The sequence below is a fragment of the Agelaius phoeniceus genome, chromosome 25, assembly GCF_051311805.1.
Source record: "Agelaius phoeniceus isolate bAgePho1 chromosome 25, bAgePho1.hap1, whole genome shotgun sequence".
Classification (NCBI taxonomy): domain Eukaryota; kingdom Metazoa; phylum Chordata; class Aves; order Passeriformes; family Icteridae; genus Agelaius; species Agelaius phoeniceus.
Genome location: NC_135289.1, coordinates 1,473,945 through 1,501,036, shown reverse-complemented (window position 1 = coordinate 1,501,036; position 27,092 = coordinate 1,473,945). Strand labels below are relative to the sequence as shown.

At 53.3% G+C, this 27,092-nt stretch overlaps 1 protein-coding gene and 1 long non-coding RNA gene across 3 annotated transcripts; both read right to left on the bottom strand.

Annotated features, from left to right (window-relative positions):
- Window positions 1–2,280: 2,280 nt before the first annotated feature.
- Window positions 2,281–21,144, bottom strand: FKBP5 (FKBP prolyl isomerase 5). Of its 2 annotated transcripts, XM_054648739.2 has the most exons (12): window positions 21,065–21,144; window positions 15,559–15,635; window positions 12,949–13,066; window positions 11,954–12,098; window positions 11,604–11,746; window positions 10,599–10,713; window positions 7,631–7,787; window positions 7,070–7,160; window positions 6,268–6,351; window positions 5,648–5,833; window positions 4,627–4,866; window positions 2,281–3,424 (listed from the first exon to the last, which is right to left on the bottom strand). In XM_054648739.2, exons 2-12 carry the CDS (start codon window positions 15,567–15,569, stop codon window positions 3,317–3,319), a joined length of 1,398 nt encoding a protein of 465 aa, XP_054504714.2. In that variant the 5' UTR covers window positions 15,570–15,635; window positions 21,065–21,144; the 3' UTR covers window positions 2,281–3,316. The 2 variants fall into 2 exon arrangements, with proteins under 2 accessions (XP_054504714.2, XP_077046627.1); XM_077190512.1 differs by lacking the exons at window positions 15,559–15,635; window positions 21,065–21,144 and adding an exon at window positions 12,464–12,615 and having other exon boundaries at window positions 12,949–13,068.
- Window positions 21,145–22,293: 1,149 nt separating this feature from the next.
- LOC143695689 (uncharacterized) lies at window positions 22,294–24,915 on the bottom strand. The gene is made up of 2 exons (XR_013185163.1): window positions 23,383–24,915; window positions 22,294–23,001 (listed from the first exon to the last, which is right to left on the bottom strand). It is a non-coding gene; the product is annotated as an uncharacterized LOC143695689 (long non-coding RNA).
- Window positions 24,916–27,092: the final 2,177 nt, after the last annotated feature.

The following is a 27,092-nucleotide window of genomic DNA, read 5'->3' as shown; positions in this document are numbered from 1 at the left end:
AAGAAGGGAGGAGAGGGGAGCACATGGGGGTGCCCAGTACATCACCCCCCCAGGGGATCCCACCCTGCAGATCCCACACTGCAGATCCCACTCAGTGGATCCCACCCAGCAGATCCCACACTGAAGATCCACCCTGTGGACCCCACCCCACATCACCCACCCTGCAAATTGCACCCCACAGATTCCATACTACAGACCCACCCCACGGATCCCACACTGTAGATCATACCCCACCCTACATCACCCACCCAGCAGATCTCACCCCACATCACCCACCCTGCAAATCACACCCCACAGATCCCACACTACAGACCCACCCCACAGATCCCACCCCATGGATCCCACACTGTAGATCCCACCCCACATCACCCACCCTGCAAATCACACCCAGCAGATCCCACCCAGTGGATCCCACCCCACATCACCCCCCCTGCCCCGACACCGACCTGTCTGCAGCCCAGACCTCCCTCAGGATCTCCGTCTGCAGCGGCATCGCTCCCGGCTCGGCTCGGCTCGGTCCTGCCCTGCCCTGCAGCCCCTCTCAGCCCAGGGCCGGGGCCACGGGGTCAGTGCCAGCCCCAGGAGCCAGAGCGGCCTCCCAGCATCGCCCCCGCAATCTCTGTGCTGGGAGGAGGAGAAGGGAAAGGAGGAAGAGCAGCTGGAGGAGGTGATTAACTTTATTTCTCCTGAAACTCGGTTAATAGGATTTCAGGGGCTGGCAGCCAGGGAGAGCAGCTGGCAGGGAGTAATCACAGGAAAAGGGGGCTCTGCAGGAATGCAGGGGTTCAGCCAGACCCCAAACCCTTTTGGGGTGCACAGGTTCCCCCCTGGCTGGTTGGGGTCCCTGGCACAGCACAGCAGTGGGCAGAGGAGTGGCTCTCTGACCGTGTTTAGGGTTATCCTCCCTGGGTATCTTTGGTTTTCACCCAGAAATGTCTCCTTGGCGAGTGAAGAGCAGGATTTGGGCGTTTTGTGTGAACTGTGCATGGAGAGCCCATCCAGGGGAAAGCAGCATCCCTGCTCTGGGCAGTGTAAGGGTTCCTGTGCTGAGCCCTGCTCTGCCCTGACCCCTGTCCCACCTCCCGAGGTCTCTTTGGATGTGTTTCATAATCTCCTGCTCGTGCCTCACCTCCTCATTGCACCACTTAACTCTTGCTGCTCCTCCTCAGAGGCCCCCATGGATGGTGTTGGGCTGCAAAGCCAGACAGGCCAAGTGTCCCCAGTGTCCCCAGTGTCCCCAGGGACCCTTGGCCTTGCCCAGCCCACCACAGTCCCCCCCAGACCCCCAGCCCGAGCCTGGTGCCACTAGATGGCATTTGAGCACTGCACACCCACCGGCACCGGCAGCTTCTTAATCCTCCTTACAAAACCCTCCTGGTTTCCCTCTCATCTCTAAACCTCATCACCCACACGAGTTCCATTTCTCTTCCAAGGGACAGAAAAGCACCAAGCCAAAATAAACCAAAAATCTGCTTAAAAACGGGGAGCAAGCCCAAAAACTGCAAAGCAAGTTGGGGTTTTTTGCCTTTTTTTTGTTTGTTTTTGCTTTTTCCTGTTGAGATTATTTCCTATGGAAAATGTGGCTTGGGCTGCCCCCAAAGGACTTTTTGCCCTGCAAGAAAAAGCGAAAAGCCCAGGTTTTGCAGAGGTTCTGGGTCTCACAGCAGCCTCCAGGGAGGGGCATCCCATGGTGGTAGAAAATTCCTGCTGTTTAAAAGGATGAGCAGCTGGAGCAGCCGTGTGGATGCTGTGCCACTGCTGCAGGTGGGAAAACAGACAGGCTTGAGAAATGATGCTCCAGGTACCACCTGATGGGACTAGAGGAGAGGAATTTTAACCAAATCTGGCTTAGCCTGCCAAGATTGTGGAGGGGGGTATAAAAGAGGGATGGGCAGTCCTAGTACCCCACTGGCTCAGCTTTCTGTTCTCTGCCCACTCAAGGGGCACAAATAACCCCTCCACCCACTCAGCTGACCCTCAGGAAAACCCCTCCCAAAACAATACACTGTGGGGCAGAGGAAAAAAGCATAAGGATAAACCTCCCAGGCTGGAAAAACAGCTGAGATCCCCAAAGAGCATCCCCCAGCCAGGCCCTTCCCAAGCAAGGATTGCTGGCTCTCCAGAGAACAATGGCACTGAGAAAAAGGGGCAGCAGCAGCTCTTGGAGACACCAATAATTCCTCAACTGCTGGGGCATCTCCCCCACAAGGAGCACCCACCCATCCTCCCCACAGCCACCCCATTTGCTGAGCAGGATCCAGAGAAAGAAGACTATTTATTTATTTTTTTCCTTTTTCTTTCAGTTGTTTATTTTCAAGCTCCAAAAGGGGTATTATTATAGAGACAGGAAAAATAACAACTGGAAAGCTGTTCTCATGGGGTAGTGACAGTGTCCCTTCAGGATGGACAGGGCTGATGGCTGAGGAGGCAGCAGCAGCTCTGGGGCAGGGACACACTGTGCACCCAGGACCCCCTCACCATGGGAAACTGCTCAGTGACAAACCCATGGCACCAGCTCAGACCCAGCCACTGCCTGTCTGAACCACGTGTCCACCTGCTCTTTTATTTTCCCCACATCCAGATCCCAATAAAAGCAATAAAACTCCCATTTAAAGCTGGGAGCCAAGGCATGGGGTGCAGGCTGTGGGTTGAGCACCTGCAAAGCTGGACAGGCTTTTTTGCTCTCTAAAGAAACAGGAACCAGCTCCTTCAGAAGGTAAAATCTGTGTGTTCCCCCCTCCCCAAACAGTGCTTTAAAGGCTAAAGATGTCCCTGCACCCAGGGGCTGCACAGAGGCCATGTGGGTTCTCATCCTGGCTCTGCCCTGCAACCTTTGGCCACAGGCAAGGAGTCAGCAGGGGACAAAGCCAATCCCTGCCCCTGGCTGTGCTGGGACACCCAGAGGCAGCACTGCAGGGTACAAGGAGCACGTCCCACGTCCCAGCTCCTCTCAGGGGATGCTGTGCTGAGAGTGGACACAAAGCCCAGGGAGCTGGAGCAAGCTGTCTACGGAAACCTCCCAGGAGCCAAGCGTTTTAATTTATCATCATCATAATTTCTTTTCTTTTTCCTGCTGTTCAAAGGGCATTTGTTCCACGTGCAGTGGTCCCACGGTGTCCTGCCACTCCTGCTCTGCCCCCAGAGCACCCAGGGCGGTGGGACGGGGTTGCTTTTCTTTGCGAGGCGCTTTTGGCTTCCACGATCACACAAACTGTAACAAGCTTTACAAGGAGACACTGGCAAGTCCCAAGGTTTGGCAGCAACCTTTTTCAGTGTGGGCCGAGGGCAGGAGGCTATGCCATCCCCTCCTCCTCCATCATACGTGTCCTTCAGCCTCTTCACCTTCAGCGCCAGCAGTTTTGGGTCCTTTTCCGCACGCCGCCTTCTCTGCTGCTTTTCCCACACCGGTTTTGCTGGCTGCTTCCTGCCAAACAGCAAATAAAACACACTGAGCTGGAAAGGGGAGAGGGAAGGGGCAGGCAGGAGACAGGGATGCTGGGAATAGGCTCAGGCAGCCCAGCCTGGAAGGGGAGAGGTAAAATTGCCCCCCACAACTCCCCCGTGCCCATCGAGCAGTGCAGCTCCCGCTGGTGGGTTCTGCTTCCATGGCTTAGTGGCTGGTGGAGGTTAAAGCTTTTGGGGAAGGTGTGGGAGCCCTGGGAATGATGTGTCCCACCTCACCAGAAGCAGGGTGAGCTCTGGATGGAACAGAGTGAGCCTGGATGGATGGATGATGGATGGATGGATGGATGGATGGATGGATGGATGGATGGATGGATGGATGGACGGACAGGGAAAAGAGGGATGAGGAGGTAAGGCAGCAGGGTCAGAGTGGAGATACAGGACTGAGCCATGGGTGCAGCCCATTAAGAGAGTGCAGGAGAGCAGCACTCAGGCTCAGGGAAGCCTTCTGCCAGCCCCAGCAGTGACTGTGCCCATCACAGCTGGCCACACAAGCCAAGCTCAGTGCCAGCAGCTGGCCCTGATCCTTGCCCAAGCTGGTTGCCCCAGCATGCTGCTCCCCAGGGGCAGCACCAGTCACTAAATCCACAGCCTCCACCTCCAGACACTGCTTCAGAAGAGGTTATACTAAAAATGACCCATGCAGATGGCTTGCAAAGCCGTGTCCTCTCTCATTACAGTACAGCGGGTTTTGTTCAGTGGAATTTTGGATGAGAGCCTGTTCTGAGACAGCGATCTCTCCACCCAGGCAGAGGAGCAGGTATTGCCTTACCAGCTTCAGGAAATCCACACTATCATGTCTCAAAATACTCCACCAGAGATGGAATGATATTTCATTTTACTGGCCACCATCAACAGCCACTAGCTGGGAGCAGCCAAGTTAAACACCAATGCCAGCCCTGTTATCAGCCCCTGTGAGCTCACACTGCAAATGCTTTTATTGATGATTGAGCACCTGATGGCACACTCTGCATAGGAGAGACCAAGAAGTAAAACACTTCTTCCCACTGCAGCAGGCTCTATCCCATCCTGACCTGTAATTTAATCTATCCAGGCTCCATCCTGATCTCTAATTTAATTTGGTTTAACCCATCTCTTCTCATCACAAACCTTTGGAGCATCCCTCAGCACAACCCTGGATGGCCAGGAACGAGCAACACTCACCTTTGCATCCCTCTCTGCAAACTTTGTGAACATGTTGGCGTAGATCCTCCGGTCCCTCTCGTTGTGCTCCTTGGTTTTCTTCTGGCACACAGAGATCTGGGATTTCGCTGCTTTGTTCTGTGGGTTCACTTCCAGCACTTTTTGAAAGTCACATTTGGCCAGCTCGAACTCGTTCATCAATAGCCTGGCTTCACCCCTCCTGTACAAGCCTTTCTCATTGTCCTGGTCCAACCCCAGAGCCTGGGAACACATACACAGGTCTGTTAACATCTCAGATCCTTCCCAAGAGATTCCCCCACAGCTGAAGCCTCAATAAATCTGTCAAATTTAGGACAAGGTGGCTTCAAATCTCCAGAGCACTTGCATCTTGCTCGACAAAAATTGCCTCATCTCCATCAGCAGCTGGGACATCATTAATATAGTTTTATTATCTCTACTTGCTTGAAGTACCCCTGAGTGTGGCAGGGGTATTCCTTCTTATGTGAAATTTTTAAAAACTCCACCAAACTCCCAATGAGAATATGCAGGAGAAGAGGATGCTTCATCCTCCAGGCTCATGCTGATGCCTCAGGACTTTAGCTTTTATATTTTTCATATACTTGTAATCCTGTAATTCTTTAGTGTATAACTCTAAACTCCATATACAGTGCTAGCTGCTGTTCTCCCATTTTGGTCAGACACAACAATTCCTCTCCAGGCCTGGAATCAAGGACACCTCACTGCCTCAGGCCACAAGAGATGGAAACAAAAGTGAGTTGGGGGGGAGAAAACTTGGAGTAAATTACTTCATTTCCTGAAGCTGCAATTGGAAGATTAACCCCCAATATGAAAATGGCCAAGTGAGAACTCGTGACCCATCATTGTCCATTTTTTTTTGGGTGTAGCCCCTAAACACACCTCAAGTCCCTTCAATAAATATAAATGCTTTTTATTCCCTTAATTTTATCTGGTCTCTGTTTTTAGGCAGCCCATAAAGGCATCGGTTCCTGGCGAGCCAGGGATGGCACCAGGGCCCCCGTACCTTGTCACAGCACTCGACAGCCTTGGCGTACTCGCGCAGCTTCAGGTAGCACATGGCCAGGTTGAGGAAGGCAGCCAGCAGGAAGGAGTCAGAGGCCTTAGACTCCTTTTCAGACAAGCCATACTCCATCTCCAGCCAGGACACAATCTTCCCATACTGAATCACTGCCTGCAGGTACTTGCCTTCCTGAAAGGGAGCAAAAAGAGAGGCTCAGGCTGCCCCTGGAATGTCCCGTGAGCAGGGGACAAGTGGCATGTGGGCTGTTCAGCAAATACAGGGAAGGAGGAGGATCCCAACTCCTGCAGAAGCAGCAGGTTTGGGAAAAGCTGAGCCACAACAGTGGGGAGCTGGGATGCCCCAGCTGGGAAGGGGAATGCAAAGCCCCTCAGCTTTGGCCCTGGCTGGGAAGGGTTTGATCTGCTGTCCTCACAGAGCCAAGGCAATGCTGGGAAGGGATGAGATATCTCAGGGAGCATCAAGGAGTGAGAAAAAGGCAGAGGGAGGGCAGGACTCGCCCTCCCCAGCCCTGTCTGGGGGCACATGGCTTCTGTGACACTGATGGCTGCCAAATTCAGCCCCAGCTCCCCTCCTCTGCCTCTGCCACCCCCAAGTTCACAAACCTTGAAGTACATCGTGCCCTTCTCCTTGACCACGGCTGCCTGCTCCAGCTTCTCCTTGGTGTCCATCTCCCACGACTCCTTGGCCTGCAAAGGAACACTTGGAGCACTCCCAGGGGAGCAGAGCAGCCTCCCCTGCCCCAGCAGGACCGTGCCACTCTCTGGGACAGCGTGGTGACACTCAGGGCTCAGCAGGGCTGTGCCACAGAGCCTGGAGACACGTCCTGCCCCTGCTTTGGCCAGAGTGATGGTACAGGCAGGGGACCCATCCAGGGATGTGCAAATCCCATGGGCTTCTCCTGCATCCCATCCCCAGCCTCCTCATGGGCACAGCCAAGGGCTGTCTGGATGGACCAGCTTTTATCTGTGCAGTCCAGGGGAAAAAAAAAAAGAGGAAAAAAGAAGAAAAAAGGGAAAGAAAATAAAAGGGAAAAAGGAGAAAAAAATGAGGAAAAAAAAAGGAGAGAAAAAGGAGAAAAAATGGGAAAAAAGTAGAAAAAAGGAAAAATGAGGAGAAAAAAAAAAGAAGAGGGGAAAAAAAAGGAAGAAGAAAAAATAATATTAAAATAAAAAGAAAGTACAAAAGGACAAGGTTAGGAACAAATAAGACACCCAGCCTTGGACCTGAGCCACAAGAATAAAACAAACCAACAGAGAAGAACAAATTGAGAACACGAAGCTCCTCGGTGACGTGTCCACTTCAGCAGGGGTTGGGCTGCAGCCACGCCAGGGACAAAGGCTGGAGGCTACACAGGCCCTGACATTCCTGCAGCCCAGGCAGGGACAGGAGCTCCTCTGCCCTCACCTTCTCAAAGCTCTTCAGGGTCACCTCGTACACCAGCTCCACGTTCCCCTGGATGCCGAATTTTGGCTTCCCAGCCTCACCAAAGCCGTACCTGCAGGGCAGGGGGAGGCACTCAGAGAGGGGAAAAACCTCATTTTCAGCAGAGCTCACCCATGAATGCACACCCAGATTGCCTCCCATGGCTTTCTAACATTTTGGGGATGTTGGGTGATGTTACCCTCCATGAGCAAAGGTCCCTGTGGATATACAGTACCTATATTGGGAACCATCCCTTCTGGCTGCATCAAAGCCTTCTTTTCACACAGGCTTTTCTCCAGCCCTGGTCATTTCCAGAGGGACATTTTCATCTCAGACACTGGACTTGGCTAAAGCCCTTTCACCTGTTTTTGTTTTTTTTTTTAAATCATCTCAATATTCCTGTTTACACGCCACTGGTCACCCCTGCTGCTCCTGCCGGTGTCCTCCGAGACTCTCCTGGAGAGTTCTGTTTTCAGGATCACCATCTTCCACAAGGGCTGCAGGCTGAGAGCCACTCAGCATCGCTGTGGAGATGCTCCTCACCGTGGGCTGAGGTAGAGGATGCAGTGCTCTCCCCTCTGCATCTTCTCCAGGGCCTTGTCAATGCCGATGGGGATGTCGTGGTCCTCCCCTTCGCCCACCACGAATTTCACATCCTTGCAGTCGAACCTGCGGCCACCACAGAATCCCTCCAGGTGAACTGCAGAGGAGAAAGAGGGGCAGGATGACCCAGAATCACCTTGGAGAAAGGTGGGCTCCAAAGTGTCTTAGAAAGCATTTTATAAAGCATTCCCTCCCAAAACTCAGCAAAGCCTGGAGGAGGGAAGACCCAGGGCTGGGGGCAGCCTGGAGAAGAGGAATGGGGAGGCCTTGGGAACATTGCTGAAAAGCAAGGCAGGCATATCTTGTCTAAGCAGGGACCGAACAACAGATAAACATCGTGACTAATATGTTCCCCTCGTACTCAAGTGCACGAGTCAAGCCTTACTGGAACTGGATATTGCTCCTGGCACGGCGCCACGCAGAGTTTATCACGGTGATTACAAATCTTCTATACTGTGCTATACTGCCTTGACTCCTGCCTCCAAAACAAGGCCACGTTCTCCTGACTCTGAGAACTCAAAGTACAAGATAAACTTTTTTATTTTTAATCTTCAACCAGGAGCCGTGCTGTTCCAGCCCCAGAGGCTGGCAGAAGCGCAGGCAGAGTGGACACTGGGTACCTGGCACATTCTCCACCTGGCACTCCTGGCCTGGCTCTCCACAGCAAGATTATTCTTTATTTATTCAAACCTGAAGACGTTCCAGGCTTTGGGGACGCTTTTACAACCTTTGCATTCTGCCTGCAGGGTAAAAGGCACATACACACATGCAGGCAGGCATCGGGTAAAAGCAATTTCACAAAGGAACTCCTACATATTGTTGGGGGAAAAAAAGCTAAAACAAACAACAACAAAAAAAAAAGCTTTGTAAGAGGGAAAATTCACAACTGTTCTTAAAGGTTTTGCAGCCTGCAAAGACATGAGCTTTACCTTTGTTTGAGGGGAACAGAATGCAGCCTGAGATGCTGCAGGGCACTGAGCATCCTGCTGTGGGGGCAGGTGAGGGGCAGGACAAGCTGGGTCCCAGAAACAGCCACGAGGGTCTGGGCTCTGCACAGGAGAGCTGCAGCCTGGGCTGAAGGAAATCTGTGTCCATCCCCTGCCTTGGGACACTCAGAAGTGCTTAGGAGGAGAGGCATGGACCAAGCCAGACCTGGCAGCCCCCATTCCAAGGGCAGGTCCAGGTGCCATAAGAGAACCAAAGGATGGGGCAGGAGGTCAGGCTCTGCCTTGTCACCCCACTCTTGCCACCAAAGCCATGCTGGGACTCAAGCATGGGTGCTGAGGTGCTTGCCAGCTCCCTGGGACACATCCTGCATCCATCACTGGTGCTCAGTGACCACGGCAGTCAGGCTGCTGTGAGCTCACCCAGCTTGGCATGAGGACAAAAAGCAAATCCAGCTCCACCAGGGACAACCTCTGCTTTTGCACTACTCAAAACCAAGCTGGCCGGGTTTTTTTAGGCACAGGAAATGTGGAAAATCCTGCCTAAAATACAGGTAAGCCAGCCACCCCACAGCACCATGCATTTCCCTGCACATTCCTGGCCAGCACAGATCCATGACACCTGACCCCAAAAGCAGCACGACAGCTCCCCCAGGTCCCACATCCCCTGTGGAATGTGGTGGTGATGGGAGGATCCGCTTTAAAACAGGATGCACAAGGGGATGTTGTGATCCTTCCTTCCAAGGATAGTTCTGCTCCGTTTTAATTGCACAGAAAATCCGCCGAGCACGGAGGGGAAAATCTCAGCTCGGGTTTCCAGGAGTGGGTCAGCTGGTTCAGCCGCTCTTGGATTACAGAGAAAAAAAAGTCACTGAAGGAACATCACTCCGGTTGCAGCTCTGACTTATTGTTCTCTCAGTGCCTGCAGCGATTTTGTTTTTGAAGAGCTGAGAACAGAGTGTACTGAGTGCGGCTGGCACACGAACTTGATGTGCTGACAGCAATTTGTACTCAGATTAAAAACGGAGAAGGAGGAGGGGTGTGGGGGGAAAGGATGTAACAAAAGCTGGAATGCCAGATTTCAACTGCAGCACAGGTTTTAGGGACCAGAGCTGGGATTTAGGGTCTGTAAAACTTAAAGCCTATAAAAACCCGGAGGTACTTGATTTATCCCAGCCTAATTCCAGCACCTCCCAAACTACACAGCTGAGGTAAACCATCACAGCCCTGCTCCAGGGTGGACTGTGCCACCCCCAGCACAGTGACCACTGCTCAGACTGTAGAATTTGAGTCGAAATCTCATTTTTCCCTAAAAGAGTCTCGTTAGAAGAACCAGCCACTTAAAGCTGTGAGCTTGGTAAGCTCTCACAGCTCAGATTCAATTTCTCAGTTGATAAAGGGACTTTAGGATCTTTGTGTACACAAGCTCTGGAATTAAGAAATGAAAGTAAAAGGCCTCCCATATGGAGCGAGCCCTGTGTGTGTGTGTCTGAGCAGATCCTAGGAAGGAAAAAACCCCAAACCCCAGTGTGCTCTCGCCTGTCCAGCCCCATGAAATGTCTGCTGCAGAAATGGGACCAGAAGAGGGAGAGCCCAATGGGATGGGAGCTCCTCATCCTCCTGTGTCAGCTGAGACCACCTCAGCCTCAGTCCCCTGCCATCAGCAGCCCTGTGGCCATAAGAGAAGGAAAAAGCCCCATTCTGTGAGAAATGTGATGATGAGAGCCCCTCCCAAAAATACCACCAACATTGGAATGAGGAGGCCAAAGAAACTGCTGGGCGTCCAAAATACTTCACAAGAGCTCAGAGGAGCATCCCCAGCTGCTCTCCAGCCCACCTGGCCCTGGGTGGGTGTCACTGCCTCCCACCAGCCACCTCCAGCCTGTGCACTGCCAGGGCTCAGCTCAGGACAGGGATCAGCTCAGGACCGAGCCCTGCCTGTCCCAGGAGGGAGCAGCACTCACTCTCCACGGTAGCACCTTCATTGGGGTTGGAGTAACCTTCCCCCTTCCTCTTGATCCTCCGGATTATTCCTCCATCCTCAAACAAGTCCTCGCCTTTGAAGTCGAGCAGCTCGACCTGAAAAATAATAAAGGAAAAAGTGGGCAGAGAGTAGGGAAAGGGAAAGGAGAAGAGAAAAACAACAGAGAGCCACAAAGCAGCAGTTCATCCCCTGGCTGGAGAACCAAGCCAGCTAATTCTCCTTTCAGCTGACGAGCAGAAGTTGCCCATAAAACCCAGATCCAAAAACCACAGCATAATACACAGGATTTATTAGAAACTGGGACACATCCAGTACCTGAAGCATAACACAAAGTAACAGCAAAAATAAGTTTATTGAACCTGTAAGGGTACAACACAGCTGCTGCTGGAAGATGATGTGAAAATCCCTCAGAGTGAGCAGGAGCTTCCCCTTCATCCTCTGATGGGACCAGCTCTGACCCTCAGCTTAGTCCACACTAGACTTGGAAGGCCTGAGCCTTAATTTAGGACAGACTCTGTCCTTCCATGTCCCAACGAGCCCTGCTCAGGGAGCCCTCTGTGCCAAAACCTTAACTTGCCTACCACCCCTCAGCACTAATGGTTTTTTAGCACCTGGAGGCATTTCCCAGCTGCTTTCTCCTTCCCTTGTGCATGTTGAAACCAGGAATCTGCCCACTCCCTGCCCCAGCACCAGGACTCTGCTAAACTGGAGTTTCAGTCCCAGCCTTCCTGCTCAGACACACATTTCTGAGAAAGCCCTGGCAGCAGTTCCTGGAGCAGAGGGACACATTTCAGGAATCCAATTTGGCTTGTTGGTTTTTTTTTCTTGTTGTGGATTTTTTTGTTGTTGTTTGGGCTTTGGGTTTTTTTTTATTATTATTATTATTATTATTAATAATTTTAAAATTTTTATTTCTGAGCTGGCTGGCAAGGCAGAAAGGGAGCGAGCTTACTCATCCACACACCAGCTCACCATCATTACTTGCCTCAAAGAAGAGGGTGGCATTGGAGGGGATTTTGGGGGCACTGCCAGCAGAGCCATAGGCGTACTCAGGTTTGCAGAGCAAGTAGCAGATCTCTCCCTTCTTCATGGTGGCCACCCCAATGTCCCAAGCCTTGATGACCTGACCTAGGAGAAAGGCAGGTGTCAGCAGGAGGGAGCAAGCAGCAGCCCAGGAACAAACCCAGCCTGGGTGCAGCAAGGATGCACCCAAAGCAACCCCACGTTCACCAGTGACTTAAGGCAGGGCTGGTGCTGTCCTGCAGCAGGATCAGGGTGATCCTGGGCTGATCCCAGCCTCCACCATCCCAGGGATGGAGCCCTGGAGCAGCTCACCCTTGCCCAGGCTGAAGATGAAGGGCTCGTTCCGGTCACGGCTGGAGTCAAACTTCTTCCCGTTGGCCAATTTCCCTTTGTAGTGCACATAAACCTTGTCTCCAATCATGGGACACTCATCCTCACTGCCAGGTCTCTTAATGATCTGAGAGAGAGAAACCACCTGTGAGCTGGGCCATGGGTGCATATGGAGGGGGAGGGAGATACACACACAGGCATTTACATAAATATATATATATATATACATACACACACACATATACACCCCAGTGCTGCCCTGAGCAACAGGAGGGAGCTACTCAGTTGGCCCCTAAATTTGCCCATCATCAGCTCCTAAAAACAAATCTCAAAGTGGAGCCACAGCAGTGGAGCTGGGAGCTGGGCTGGGAGCAGAGAGCAGTCCACACTGGGAGGATAAACACCACGGCTCCAAACCTGCAGTGAGGGCAGCTCCACTCTGTCCATTTTACTCACATTTTACTCACAGGGGTGTGTCAGTTCACTACTCACTCCTTGTCAACACTTTTTTCTGAAGGCTGCAGCCGGGAACAAGCAGTTCTCGAGCTGAGGATGGAGCAGGGGAGGATGCTATTCTTGGAGGAAAGGTCCTATTCAAGTGGAGAAGTGTAAGTGCTGAGGAGCAGAACTATCCAGAAACGGCCCTGAATATGAAAAAGGGGCTGTGGAGCAGACTGGATGACCTCAGTAATGTGCTCTTTCTAATGTTTGTGAGTCACACACAGAAATGCTTTGTGGATTTACAGCTAATAATCTGATTAGGAACACAATAGCAGTGAAATTCATGGAGCAGCCTGGGCCCACCAGCCTCAACCACCACTCCATTCTCCTTTACTCCAAGCAATGCTCATCCTCTTTGCCTTGGAAATGAAAGAACTCAATCCTAGAGCCCCGGAGCTGTGACCCTGAGGGCTGGGGATGCAGCCCAGCGAGGTGACCACAGCGCAGGAAGGCAGGAGAGTGCAGATCCCCCTCACCTTCAGAACCCCTCGGTCCTTGGATGGGGTGATGTCCTCCCCACGCTCAGCCAGAGCTGCTGCCTGCACCTCCCCTTCGCTCTTGGTGGCCTCATCAGTGGTCATGGTCTCCTTGGACCTGGGGGGACACAGCACACACCCCGTCAGCCCGGCAGGTGCTGCAAGAGGAAAGGGTTTGGCACCCTGCATGGAAACACAATGCACAAGGAAGCTTTTTCCCCCAAAATTAAAGCAAGCCCAACACCAAAAGAATCCCAGCTATTTGGGTGGATAAAGAGAAAATTCATAGCAGCAATCTAAGGAGCTGAGGGGTTTTTGGGCAAACTGCTGGAGCACTGTGCTCCCAAATGTCACCGCATAAGCAGCCAAGGTGCCAGAAAAGCCACGTTTTCCATTGAACACAGACTTTTTCCAATGGTTCCTGGTGAAAAAAAGAATTGCCTACAGTTTCAGAAACATATTTCCTGATGATTTCCTTCAGACCATGGGGCTATTTTGGTAGCTGCACTGCTGGGTGACACATCATCAAGGAAACATGTGACGGAGAATTAGAAAGCGATGGGATTTTTAAGACATAAACCAGATCTATTAAAGCCACTGTAATTGTGAAACTTTCCCACAGTCTTCAGCGTGGAAGCTGATGTTAACCAGCAGGAGAAATCATTCATTTGGGGGATTCAAAAGGAGCAAAGAAAGGATGTTTTCAGCTCCAAGGAGAGATAAGTCGCACTGCAAGAAGAATTGCTTTCCTCGCACCCGGGTGGAAAGGGAAGGACTGGAGCCCGGCCCCCCCAGCACAGGAAGCCACTGAGACACAAAGAGCCCTGAAATGGAAGAAGCAAAGAGAAAAATAAGGGAACTACTTGTTGCAAGGCTCAATTATCACAGTCTTTCGGGTGATATTTAATGGGATTCTGCTCCCTTTGCTCCGCGCTGCTGGGGTTTCAGATGGGACCATCTTTTAAAAATAGGATTTAAAAAGCAAAGCAACCTGTGGTGAGACCCATTATTTCACAGGTATTTATTGGAAAACATGCCATGGTTGCTTTGGAAGAAATGTTTGATGATGTGGGTGGTGAAGCACTGGTTACCCAAAAGGGTGATGGATGCCCCATTCCTGGGAAGAACATTTGGGTGAGTTTGGACGCAGCCCTGAGCAACCTGGTCTAGTGGAAGGTGTCCCTGCTCATGGTGGGGGGACTGGACTAGATGCAGCCATCCCATGATGCAAACCATCCCATGATTCAATGACTGGGGTGCTGGGATGCCCCCCAAACCACCACAGCTTTCCTTTTGGAGAGGAGTGAGGAGGAGGTGGTGCCCATCCCAGCACGGGCATGGCACCAGCTCAGGACTTCCCAGCACAGATGCCCTGCAGCACCAGGGATACATCATCCATAACCCACCCACCAGGACCAGGAGGAGCCCAAAAAAGCAGCAAAGCTTCCCCGAGCATCACCACCTTGTGAGGACAGAACCTCCTCAGTTCCACCAAGCAGCCACGGCTGGGATGCAGGAGACGGACAGGGAGGTGCTGGCTCCGGCTTGCCAGTTGCTAAATCCCACCAAGAGACATCTAAAAATACACCCTACGCATCCTTCTCATTATTTTTCTACGTAAGCAATTAGAGGAGTCATCCAGGGAAGCTGGCCAAGGCGGGCGGGAGGGGAGAGCTCTGCGTCAGCAGCCCTGGGAGGGAAGGAGCCCACAGGAGCCAGCTCTGGAGATGTGGCCCTCGTTAGGAAAGAGCCCCCAGGAGCCAGCTCTGGAGATGTGGCCCCCGTTAGGAAAGAGCTCCCAGCTCCCCCATCCAGCAAAAACGGCTCCAAGTAGGTTAGAGAAAAGAGTGCACTGCTCCCACTTATCTCCCATTTGGAGCGACAGGAGGAGGCTGGCCAGGGGCCAAAATCTCAATTAATTTGAAACAAACAGTTGTAGGGCAAAAAAAAAAAAAAAAAAAAGAAAATATCTGCTACTCCCTGAGGTTTAAATAGACAGCAGGCAGGGATGTCACCGAGCACAGCAAGCTCACTAGTGGTGTCAGAGCCTGAATCTTCTTGTTTGTGTACTCTGGATACAGGGAGGGCATTAATTAATTACTCTGTGCAAAAGCCCCTGGGTGTTTCTGACACCCCAAGCAGGTCCTGCTTTCCCGTTGCTGCTGCTGCCCACAAGATTAATGCTGTAAGTCTGTAAATGAAGCCAGGATAAACCATCCTCCCTCCTCTGAACATCCACACTGCTCATTTCCCTGGGATAGAAACACAGATGGGTTGGAGAAGCACAGAAATAAACAAAAACCAAGGCTTTTAATCTAACAATTCCCTCTCCACACAGGTGCTGCTGTCTCCCAGCACTGAGGAATAGCTGGAAATGCAGAGGGGAGAATGGGATGCAGATGTCTGACCCTGGGCTGAGGACAGACAGGTATCACACATGCTAGGGTTTCACCAAGCACACCATCCCCAGCCCCGTTTCCTAGAAATCGGCATACCGGGAATCTGCCAGCTCCAAATGGAAACTTCATGCTGCAGATCCCTCCCAGAGGCTCTCAGGAGGGGAAAGGGATGGGGAGCAGCAGGGCTGGGCAGGGCTTTGAGGGGTCTCACCTTGCCACCATGCAATCCTCGGAGAAGGTTTGAAGGTGCAGGGAGAGTCCAGGCCCGGAGACACAGCAGGGAAATACCTGGGGGAGAAAAGGGGGGGGGGACAAAAAGAAAAAAAGATGAAAAAAGCACGTATGCTTTTTTTATTCTAAAACAGGATTCCAGGATTTCAGAAGAAGAAGGGAGAACAGAGCAGTTTTGAGCCACAGATCATGCTCCACCGTGGTCAGAAATGGGTGATGAACACTATGGCCAAAATCTGGTTTGACTCCCTGTTTCCACAAAACAGCATCTCACCATCAGCTTTACAAAAAATAAATCAAGGCTATATCCTGTCCAACTGCTTCACGGGGATGAAAATTAACATGACAAAAAAATAAGAGTTGGCTGCTCTGGGGTTTGTTTTCTAAGACCCACTTAGCACAAAGCACTTTCACTTCCACGGCACCACAGCAGCCCGAAAAGCTTCAGATTGCAACACAGGAGGGAGTTTCTTGAAAACGCAAAGGTCAGGCTTAAAAAAAAACAAATCTGAAAGCACAGCAGGGGGATGTGGGGCCCTGGATCCCGGTGATCATCACCCCAAATCTCAGCCCCTCGAGCTGCACGGCAGCACTGGGCTGCACAGCATCCCCCAGCACAGACTGATAATGAAGAATAACCCAATTAGTGCAGCTGCTGCCTCTCTCCACTGTCCCACAGTGGATTGCTTCCCCTTCCATCACAAACTGCTTTTTTTTCTAATAAAATCCCTTCTTGCTGAGCAAGCTGTGCCTGTGCAGCAGGAGAGGGAAGACCAGAGCAGTGGTTTCTCCTGGATGAGGGTGTTTTAAGACACCTCAGGGCCAGCCTGCTGAGCAGAGACCAAGGACGTGATGGTAATGAGTTGAAATTGGGATTTCTAACAAAATATGACCTTCCTAAGATGGACAAGCAGCTCCACATAAACCTCAGCTGCATCCCAACACATAAGGACACACCTAGACATTGAGTGCCATTTCTCATACTCGTACATCACAGTTAATTAATTTTTTTTTTTTTTTAAATCCTGATTTTCTCCACCTCCTTCAAAACAAACAGGGAAGCCATAAAATTGAACCTATTGTTCACCAACTAAGAGCTGCCATGGATCAATTTACTTCCTAGCCTGGGCGTTGTGCAAGCGGCCAACACCCCGGCGGGCCAGGCAGGGCAGCTCCTGTTCCAACAAAAAACCAAAATGCAAACGGAGCTGCTGGGACTGCCCAGCACCCTGAGCAGCCCCCATGGCACCCTGGGCGAGCCCTGACTCACCAGGGGCCAAAGCACAATCCCTGGTTTCCTGTATCCAGGTGAACAACGTGGAGAGCCTGGCACCAAACAGCGCCGGCCACACCTTGGGGACATTTCAGAGAGGGATGCAGACCCCAGGCACCTCCCAAGGACCACGAGGTATCTGTCTGTGAGCACAAAAGCACCATCAGGGGAAGGTTCTAAAACCATTAAGAGGATAGCAAAGTGAAGAAGAAAACTACTGAGTGCAGCTCACTTACATTCCCATCACACTGCCCGCATCGTTCTGCCTAGCCAACATTTTTAAACTTCTGAAATGGTTTTATTTAAGGTTCAAGTCATAACTAATTGATTTTTTTTTTTTAACATATGTGGGATAAGAGGCTGTTCCTCAGCTGCAGGGAGAGGAACAAGTGAGCAGGATGGGTCACTAACCCTGCCAGAATAAATATCTCAGGCAAAAGGGAGATGGGTTCAGTGTCTCTGCATCCCCTGGGGTGAGGTGAACAGGCCCGTGCCAGCAACACACAAAAGACTTTCAGAGAGGAGTGGTTTTATCCCCCGCCCCAGTTCACAAAATAAACCCATTAAAAATTATCTGGCTCTTCTGCTGGTTTTCTAGCAAGGAAATGCTTGCTTGGTTTTCCCAGGTCACTTCAAAATAAAAAAAAAAAATAAAATCAGAGGGATAAAGCTGCTCTGAACTCTCTGGTGAGCAGCCTGTGGTCTATCTCCTCCAGAGTGGGTACCCACAGACACAACACCCTCCACTTTCATATCAAAGGGAATTAAGAGAAAAAAAAAGCAGCATTTTCTTTTCTCCTCCCTTATTTTGAAGGATAAACGTACACCAGGGAACACAAAATCCACAGACATTTATGGGTAGCTGCTGTCCCCAGGGGAGAAGGTTGAGGATTCTGCACAGGGATGCTCTGCAGCTCCTTTCCTACCTGTCCCCAAAGCCACCCCTGGCCCCAGCAAGGATTTCAGCTGCTTCCACCACAAAAAAATCACAGAACAGATCCTCAAAACATTGGAAAAACCAGGAAGGCCCAAAGCTTTTACTCTGCATCAGCAGGGAGAGGCAGCAGCCTGCACCCATCCTGCTCCTGAGGGGCTGGCACGTTTTGGTGATGGCTAAAACAAAATAATCCAGGAACTATGGTAATAATGAGGGTATAAAGGGCTGTTCCACACCAGCCTGAGCTTCCTGGGAGATGCCTGGCACCCTAACAAGCTCAGAGGCTGTAACATATAGACATGAAACAGGGGGGAATGCAACCTCCTAAAGCTCTCATAAATTGGGATTATGTAACTGGACAGGGGAAAAAAAAAATAATAATATAGCCAAGCAGGTTATATAAACCATCTGTAAAATGTGAGAAAGTACTTGACATCCCACTACCCACTCCTTGGCACCCTCTCACTGGGTTTTCTGCCACCAAAAATGAGTGAGGTCCTTTCAGTTGGGTTTTCTCCTCTGGTCAAAACAAGCAGGGACAACAGACCAGCCAGGCTTCTTGGAATTAAATATTCCACCTCTGGCTGTTAAATGTGAAGTTTCCCTCCCCATAGGGCAAACCAAGGGAAGTCCAAGCCCTCCACAGGCGACTCAGAGCAGCTCCTGGCAGCAGCTACACCAGTGCTGAGCAAATTGAATTTCAAGTGACAGTTTGGGGGGGACTAAAATAAATACTAAACAGAAATAAACAAGAAACTCCTTGTTTGCCAATTCTGTTTTGATTTAGCCTTTTCTCTGGGATAAACGTGGCAATTAAACTTGGATTTATTTGATTTTTTTTTTGTTTGTTTGTCTGTAAAAACATCTCACTGCTCAGATTTGGGGTTTTCTCCAAGCAATTTGCAGCCAGGTGACCCCTGGCAGGGGGAACGCTGGGTTTGGTGATTGATCCCCACAAACGAGGGCTCAGCAGCACCTGGAGCATCCCCAGGGCTGGAATCCCCAGAAATAACCCAGCACCCAAGACCAGCCGCACCAGGGGCCTATAAATGCCAAATTATTTTGGGCAATTCCCAGTGAAACCAGCCTGCTCTGGTGCCAGGGGAGGCTTTCTTGGAGAAGCATCACAAGAGGACAAACGGCAGGAGGGGACCGGGGCGGCGCTGCCATGGCCGCGAGGGGCAGCAGGGGCAGGGGACAGCGCGGGTTTGGGGACAATGCTGCTCCCCCTGCCAGCCCAGGGCAGCTCTGGCACACACACACACACACACACACTGGTGTGCAGCACCTGGGCTGGGCAGGGACGAGCCCACCTGGGCTCCTTTTGGGATGGTGGCACATCCCAGGAATGATGCTCTTTGCCAGGCTCGTTTTATTTAGTGTAAATCAAAAAGTTCTTGCAATGAGAATATTTTTCCATCTAAGAGGAATACTGCTATTTGCAAAGATGGGACGCTGCAGGTAGAGGATGATTTAACTGCAGTTCCTCACAGCTCCTGACTCTTCACTTCTGACAGTCACTTTACGATTATTTTCCTAATTTTCCAACACACTGGCTTGCAAAATCAGAAATCCTTACTAATCACAATTACTAGCTATGGAAAAAGCCTGTCAGCTCCATGAAAAACAAGTTACATGAACAACTTGTACGTTAGAGCACTTGTGGCCACTTCCTTACACCCACAAGCACAGAGCACTAAAATAATAAAAAAAAAATCTTTGCTAAGTAATATCTATTTCCCTGTAATGTGCACAAGATCAGGAGGAGCTTCACAGCTCCCTCAAGGGGCTGCAACAACTTTATTTAAATTCATGTAACCGAGAGTGACTGTAAAATAAAATTGATATAAAATAGTATAAAACGAGAAGTATCTGAGGACAAAGCATTTTTCAAACCATTTACAAAATATTTTTCCTCTGAGCCAGTCTGGGAGCTGCAGCCAGCCCGAGGAGGTCTTGGTGCCAAGCATCTCAAACCTTCCAGCAAACTTTCTCCTTCTGCAAGCAGGTAATTAATTAAAACACACATAACCACACAGCAGTGATGCTCCTGAGGGATGCAGTTTGCTTTTTTCTCAGGAATTGTCCTTATATCCCGGCAGGAAGGTGCTCTAACAGTGCTGGGAATGGACCCCAACATGACTGAAGTGTGTGCTGGGCAAACAGCCTTGGGAAGATGAGGTTATTTGCATTTATTAAAAAAAAAAAATAAACAAAAAAAAAGCCAGATACAGGCTCTGCCAGACGTATTTAATGATTTTCTTCTCCTCAGCCCTTCGACAAGACAGGGGAGGAGGCAGAAGGGAGGCAGCTTGCTCATGTTTTAAAGGAAGCAGCAATTTGTGCTTTCAACTTTGTTTTAACTTTTAATGCCACTTCCCAGGTTGGCTTTGATATCCCAGTGATGCCCTCAAACCCACCTCAAGTTTAATAGCTCCTTAGGGTGAGACACTATTTAAACTCTATCTTTAAAAACATAAAGCATCAGCTCCTGGCTGGTTTTTTTTTTTTAAGGGTACTTTTGTTTTTAAGGGTACTTTCATTATTTGCAGCAATTCGGTGCAGCTTTGGAGCCTTTCCATTATATTTTATTCTTAAGGGCACTTTTATTATTTGCACCGGTGGGGGCAGAAATGCGGTGCAGCTTCGGAGGCTCAGCTGGGAGCTGCATTCTGGGGACACAGCGATGTCAGAGCCATCTCCCAGGAGCTCCTGCAGCCCATTGTGTCAAACACAGTTTCCTGGGAAGAGCAGGCTCGCTCCAACGCGCCTTTTAAAAACAGAACCTCTGCAAGAGTTTTTATGTCCGGACAGGAGGGGTAAACGGCAGGAACTTTAAAAAAAATCACATTTACCTTGCGCAGCCACTTCTACCTGCTGCGGGCAGTGATGCACGCACCCTGCGGGGTCTCTGTGCTCGGCGCTGTCAAAGGAAGCGCTCCGGGAGCCTCGGATGGGGCCGGGAAAAGCGGAATCCGCCCGGGCAGCACCGGCAGCGGCCCGGGATGCGCCGGAGCATCCCCACGGGAACTCCGCCGGCACCACGGGGGCTCCATGCAGCACAAACCCCGCTGCCACCCTCGCCCCGCGGACGCCACCATCCCCTTCCCCAGCGCCCCAGCCCCGCTCGGTGTCCCCCGCGTGTCCCCGCGGGGTCCCCAGCCCCGCACCGCCGCACGCTCCGGCCCCGCCTGACCCGCGGCAGTCCCGCGGCCCCGCACGGGTGTGGCGGGGGCTCGGAGCCGCTCGCGGGGCTCTGCAGCCCGCGGCTCCCACCTGTGGCCGGGGCTGTCGCCGCCGCTGTCGCCGCCGTTGCCGCCGCCCGGCTCCGAGTGGCCCCGCGCGCCCGCCCGGCCCGGCCGCCCCGCCCCGCGCCCCGCGCCCGCCCCGCCCGCGGTTCATTGGCTGCGCCGCCTGCCCGTCTCCAGTTCTCACCTTGCCATTGGCTGCGGAGGCGGGGATATGCAAATCAGAGCGCTGTGGCCCCGGCGGGGCCGGGCGGGAGCGGGGACAGGAACGGGGACAGGGAAAGGGGACGGGGTACAGGGACAGGGGACAGGGAACGGGGGACAGGGACAGGGGACAGAGGGCAGGAAGGGGGACAGGGACGGGGACAATGACAGGGGATAGGGAACAGGGGAAAGGGTACAGGGAACAGGAACGGGGGACAGGGAAAGGGGACAGGTGACAGGGAACAGGGACAGGGAAAGGGGACAGGTGACAGGGACAGGGAAAGGGGACAGGGACAGCCCGGGCCGGGAAGTGCCCCGGGCTGTTTGACCCGTGCCATGCCCCGGCGCTCAGCCCCATGCAGCGCAGCGCTCCTCGCTGTCTGTCCCCAACCCCGCGGCTTCGTGCGACCCCCGCAAGGGCACCCCAGCCCCCGAGGTGCCCCCGAGGTGCCCCCGAGGTGCCCTCGTTCCCCCCGGCTCCCCAAGGGCATCCCAATCCCGCGCAGCTCCTCCGGGGGTTACAGGAAACACCGCGCTGAAGGGTGAAAAATTGCCTCATGGCTGTGGGTTTGGCGGACACAGCGCTGCTGGAACGCGCAGAAATGTTCCCGTTTGGGATAAAAGAATTAAGATTTTTATCAAGAGCTGCCTCAAGAATAAACCCCCCCCTCCGAGATTAGAAATCAGAGCTTTTGTGATTGAACACCTCATCCCTGCTCATTGCTGCAGCGCCTGAGCCAATAGGGGCAAAATAATTTGGGGGCAGATTTAAATTGGGACATCTCTGAGTGTTTTTATAAAGTGGTCATTTTTTACCAGGTTTGTGCTGTAATGAGTGCCCACAGCTCCCAGCCTGCACCCTCATTCCCACAGGTTGATCCTATAAAACCTTCAGGGCCAGGCTGAAGGCAGCCCTGCGTTGGTGGGTGCTTTCTCACAGGTCTGCTCTATATGCTGAGTTTGATTTCCCCAGCTGTAATTTAGACACTGGTGTCACTCATCAGAAATACAGAGTGAAAATTAAAGCCCGCTTTGGAAAAGGAAAACAAAAAATTGTTTTCATGGCATTTTATTTTCCCCCCTCTGGAATAACCCTGGTGAATCTTGCATCTGGTTTCAAGCATTTCCCTCCCGGCTTTAAATTTCCAAGATCTTTAAATATTCATTTACAAAACAAAATTAGAATATTGCGGGTTTGCAATACCAGGAAAACCCACAGCATAATTCCATCAGGCCTCTGAGATAACACCAAAACCCTGAAAAACCCCATGGGACCAATGGCACCAATGAGGTGGTTCAGCCTGCTTTGTCCTTGTACTACAAAAATGGTAGTTTTGTTTGCATAGAAAGCACCCCCAAAAAATGCACGTGAATAAAGATCAGAGTTGCTTTTTTAGAAAATAAAAGACATCTTCCAAATCACTGCTCTGCCAGTGCCAGACCCCTCAGCTCACTCTGCTTTCTTGGCTGGGGAGCTGCCCTAAGTCCTCCACTCACCTGGTGCTGGGGTCTGCCCCGTTCTCCCCCAGCCCTGTAACACAACCTGGAGGAAATCTGTTCCATAAATAATCCTGTTTGGCTTTGTGACGCCTGCCAGGGGTACTGCTTGTTCCCCCTCGCCCTCCAGCTGGCCACACATGTCCTGCCCCAGCCCTGAGCCCAGCTCCTGAAGGACAGGGAGCCTCGGGGAAAGTCTGGGAGCAGGGAGCAAAGCCAAGGCACCTGCTCCCGAGCACCTCGTGTGAGGTGAGAGCAGCCTTCCTGAAACAGAGAGAGAGAAAAAAAATTATTAAAATAAAGCAGGGGATATTTTTATTCATCCTTGTCTTCTGCTAAAAATAACCAGCGTTAATCTGCCTGGAGAGCGTGGGGAGCAGAGGAGTCCCTGCACCTTGGCTGAGCCGTGAGGAGCCACATCAGTGAATCTCTCGAGAGTGGAGGAAGTGGCTTTTCTCTTTTCTCTCCGTTTCCTTTCGTGTGTGGCAGCACAAACCCGTGGTCCTGGGGGCAGGGATCCTCCCGGGGGCAGGAATCCTTCCCGGGGCATCAAACCCACCCTTCCCCCAGAACCCAGCCCACCATTGCCCATTTTGGGGATCAAAGCAGCTTTTTTGGAGCCTGGCTTTGCCCACCCTCACCCACCCCATGGCGTGTGCACCCCTCGGGGGCCCCGTTTGCCGCTGGCAGCGGCGGGGGCAGCGCGGCAGGAGCGGGGCCGTGCTCGTGGGAAGCTCTGTGTTTACGGGAGGTGCAGCCAGGGCTTGCACAACAGGAGGCAGAGAACAGCAGAGCAGCAGAGCAGCAGAGCAGCAGAACAGCAGAACACCGTGTCCTTGCCACCGGCTGTAGGTGCAGCTCCCGGCAGGAACGGACGGACGTGGGGACATGGGGACATGGGGACATGGGGCAGCAGGGCAAGAGCACCTCCTTGGCATGAGGACTGTGGAGCCTGCGGATCCCTAGAGCAGATGGGGAGGCGCTTTCTGTATGAAATGGGACATTTCCCTCATTCCCCCAGATGTCCCTGAGGAAAGGCCGGAGGGGGATGCTGGCTGTGAAACGATCGGCCAGACCCAGCCTGGGGCAACCCCTCTCATCCCTCCTGAGCCTCCCCCTCTCTGGGTGGATTCATGGCTCCCAACACGACTTTTTAACAGCCCAGGGGCCAACACATCCCCCTGGCACATGGGGACCCCCAGAGAAGTCCCTGCTCTGTCACAGGCCTTGTCCTGCCCTACCCTGCCGGGTCTTTCCAGGTGCATCTCCAGCCCATAAATTACCAGATTGTGGCCCAAATCCTGGCCCTTGTTGCAAAAAGCCCCCAAGCCAGCAGACAGGGACACCTCCTTCCAGAGGCTTCCCTGACCCCAGATCCATCCCTGAGCTCCCATCTTCCTCACGGCGCTTCCTCCCAGATACCGGGACAGCTTTCACCAGACGAAAAGACACAAATATTCCCCCACATTATTTTCCTTCTGAGGAAAAGGGAAAAATCGCTGCCTTCCCCGGCTGGCAATGAGCAGCAGAGAGGCGGACAGAGCGCAGGGCTCCCCCAGCCCTGCCGGAGACGCAGCCCCACACGAGCAAGGGCAGGATGCAGCAGCGGGGCCGGAGCAGGGAGGATAAATAAAGTCCGGCTTTGCCTTCCTGGCTCGTGGCCACTTCTAACACAAAGTACATTCCGGTCTGGACGTAACGAACTGTACCAGCCTCCGCCGGGGAGGGCTGGGGGTGCCTGGGGCTGCCCGGGCGGGGTTCGAGCTGCCGCCTCTGCCCGGGGCTGGGCGCAGGGCTGACCGGGGGGATCGATCCTCCGCAGGACCCTCGGCTGTGCCCTGCCACGGAGATGCTCCTGCCAGACGGATCCGAGACCCAGGAACTGCCGGAGATCGCCCGCAGGTGCCCCAATGCTTGCGGAGAGCCGCGGGTTGGGGGCACGGAGCGGACCGGGGCCAGCGCCCCCCGGAGCCCCTCCGGCAGCTCCCGGGGGCTTCGGAGCCGGTCTCAGCCTCTCCGCGCCGGGAGCCGCAGCCCGGGAGGCCGGAGCGGGCCGTGCCCCTGCCGGGAGCTGCACCGGGCGGGCGCCGTGCCAGGCGCCCGGCGTGGGGACGCGATGTACCGGGAGCGCCGGGAACAGCCTGACTCAGCGCCGGGCCGGCGGGGGGGCACCCGGCCAGCGCCACCCGGGGCCCGCCGGGCGGCTGGGCCCGGCCCGCTCGGGGCTCCTGCTTGGGGGGGTCCGGTGTGGCCCCCAGCACCAACCCCCGGCAAACCCCATAACCCCCCCAGCATCCCCCCAGCACCTCCCAGGACCCCCCCCCCCCATCCCTTTCAATATTCCCCCTAATATCCCCCCAGTACCTCCACCCCCCCCCCCCGGGCCCCCTCGTTCCCCCCGACATCCCTGCCAATATCCCCCCCGACCCCCCCGGCCTCAACCCCTGCATCCCCCCCCAATATCCCTCACAGCATCCCCCCAGCATCTCTCAGGACCCTCCTCCAATCATTCCTTTCAATATCCTCCCCCAGTATCCCTGCCCTGCTCCCCCCATGTCCCCCCAATATCCCCAGGACCCTCTCTCCAATCATCCCTTTCAATATCCCCCCTAATATCCCTCCCCAGTATCCCCTCCCCACCATCACCCCAATACCCTTTTAGCACCCCCCAAGAGTGAATCCCCATCAATGTCATGGAGGTATCCCCCAAAATCCTCCGTCCTCACCCTCGGTCTGCTCCCCCAGCCCAGCTCGCCAGCATTTCAGGGAATTTAATGCTAAAAACACCCATTGAGGGGGAGCCCAGCTGCAGGGAGAATTTCCCCCCAGGCTGGCTGCTGCAGAGCACCCAACCTCGAGCTCTGCCCAGCCCAACATCCCCTCCTTACACCTCCCTGGAGTGCTCTGCTTCCAGCAGCACAAATTATTCAGGATGAGGGGTTTTTCCATTTGTGCCCTGGTGGACAGCAGCATCAGGGGGGTTGTGGAGGTGTGTGGGTGCCTGGATGTCCTCCCAGGGCCATTTTCTGCATCCCCATGTCCCACTTGTAACCTCCACTACTGCTCTGAGCTGGGCAGTCCACAGCCCTCAGCAGCTCTGGGGGGAACAGCCTCAGGAGACCCCAACTGCAGCCCCAAGGGCAGCCCTGAGGATGGAGGAAAGGCTGAGATCCTCATGCCAGGTTTGGGAGCCCCTGGGGCTGATGTTTGCCTAGGATAGGTCCCTGTCCTTCAGTCTAATCCTTCCCCTCTTCCAGCTTCAGGGGAAAAAATCAGAGTGGGAAAACAGGAGCACATCTGACATTGTTCCCCCTGTCACAGGCAAAGGCAAAGCCAAAGCAGCCGTGAAAAATCATCAACAATTGGTTTTGGCAAGAAGAGGCAAACCAGAGCTTTCCATGAATTTTTTTTTTCTTTTTGCTAGAAAGGTTGCTTTTCTTCCAGAGAGAGCTTGAAGGATGGCTTCTCGCCAGCATCATCCCAAAGCCATCTCCCTGGGACAGCAAAAACCTGGCCCAGATTTAGGAAAATTCTCAGTGACAGGATCAGGCCCCTGCATCCCTGGGGTCTGCAGCTGGGGTCTGCACCCCACTGTGCCCCACGACCTGGAGCTGCCAGGGAGGTTTTGCTGCTGCAGGCACAGCTTGAGGTGTCCCAGGCCAGCAGAGGGTGGTGGGGGCACGCTGGGGCATCTCCCCGAGGGTTTGGGATTCCCCAAATCCCTGGTGCTGGCTAGGGGTGTCCCATGCCCTGCAGGGATGTGGTTCATCCCTCTGGGTCCTGCTGTGGCCAAGGGACACCCCCAGCCACCCCCAGCCATGTCCTGAGCACCACTTGGGGTTAAGGTTTATGGGGGGAGCAAACCCAGGGCCAAGAGCAGGCAGGGAGCCCCAGGTGCCTCTGTGCACCCCCAAACACCTCCGTGCACCCCAGCTGGCTCTGGGCAGCCCCTCAGGCACAAACAGCCCTGAAATGCCCCAAAGCCCCCCCTGTGCCCCCCAACCCACAGCCCAGGAGTGCCCCTGACCCTGCTGCAGGATCAGGCCCGTCCTCACCCCAGGCTGCAGCAAACTGGGGCAGCAAACTGTCCCCAAACTGTGCCTGGGGACACGGAATTAATCAGGCTGTGCCTGGGGTCTTCCCCCACTGGAACCACTGTCCTAGGCTGGAGCTGCAGGGCTGCTGCCTGTCCCTTCCACCGTGGGGGCCAGGGCCACCTCAGGCCCCCCAAAAAACCCCACATTTCCCCCTCCCAGGGCTGGGGCTGGCAGCCCCTGTGCCCCCAGGGTACAGAGGGTTGCAGGAGCAGACACACAGACAGACAGACAGACACACACACAGGTTTTCCTTGGAGT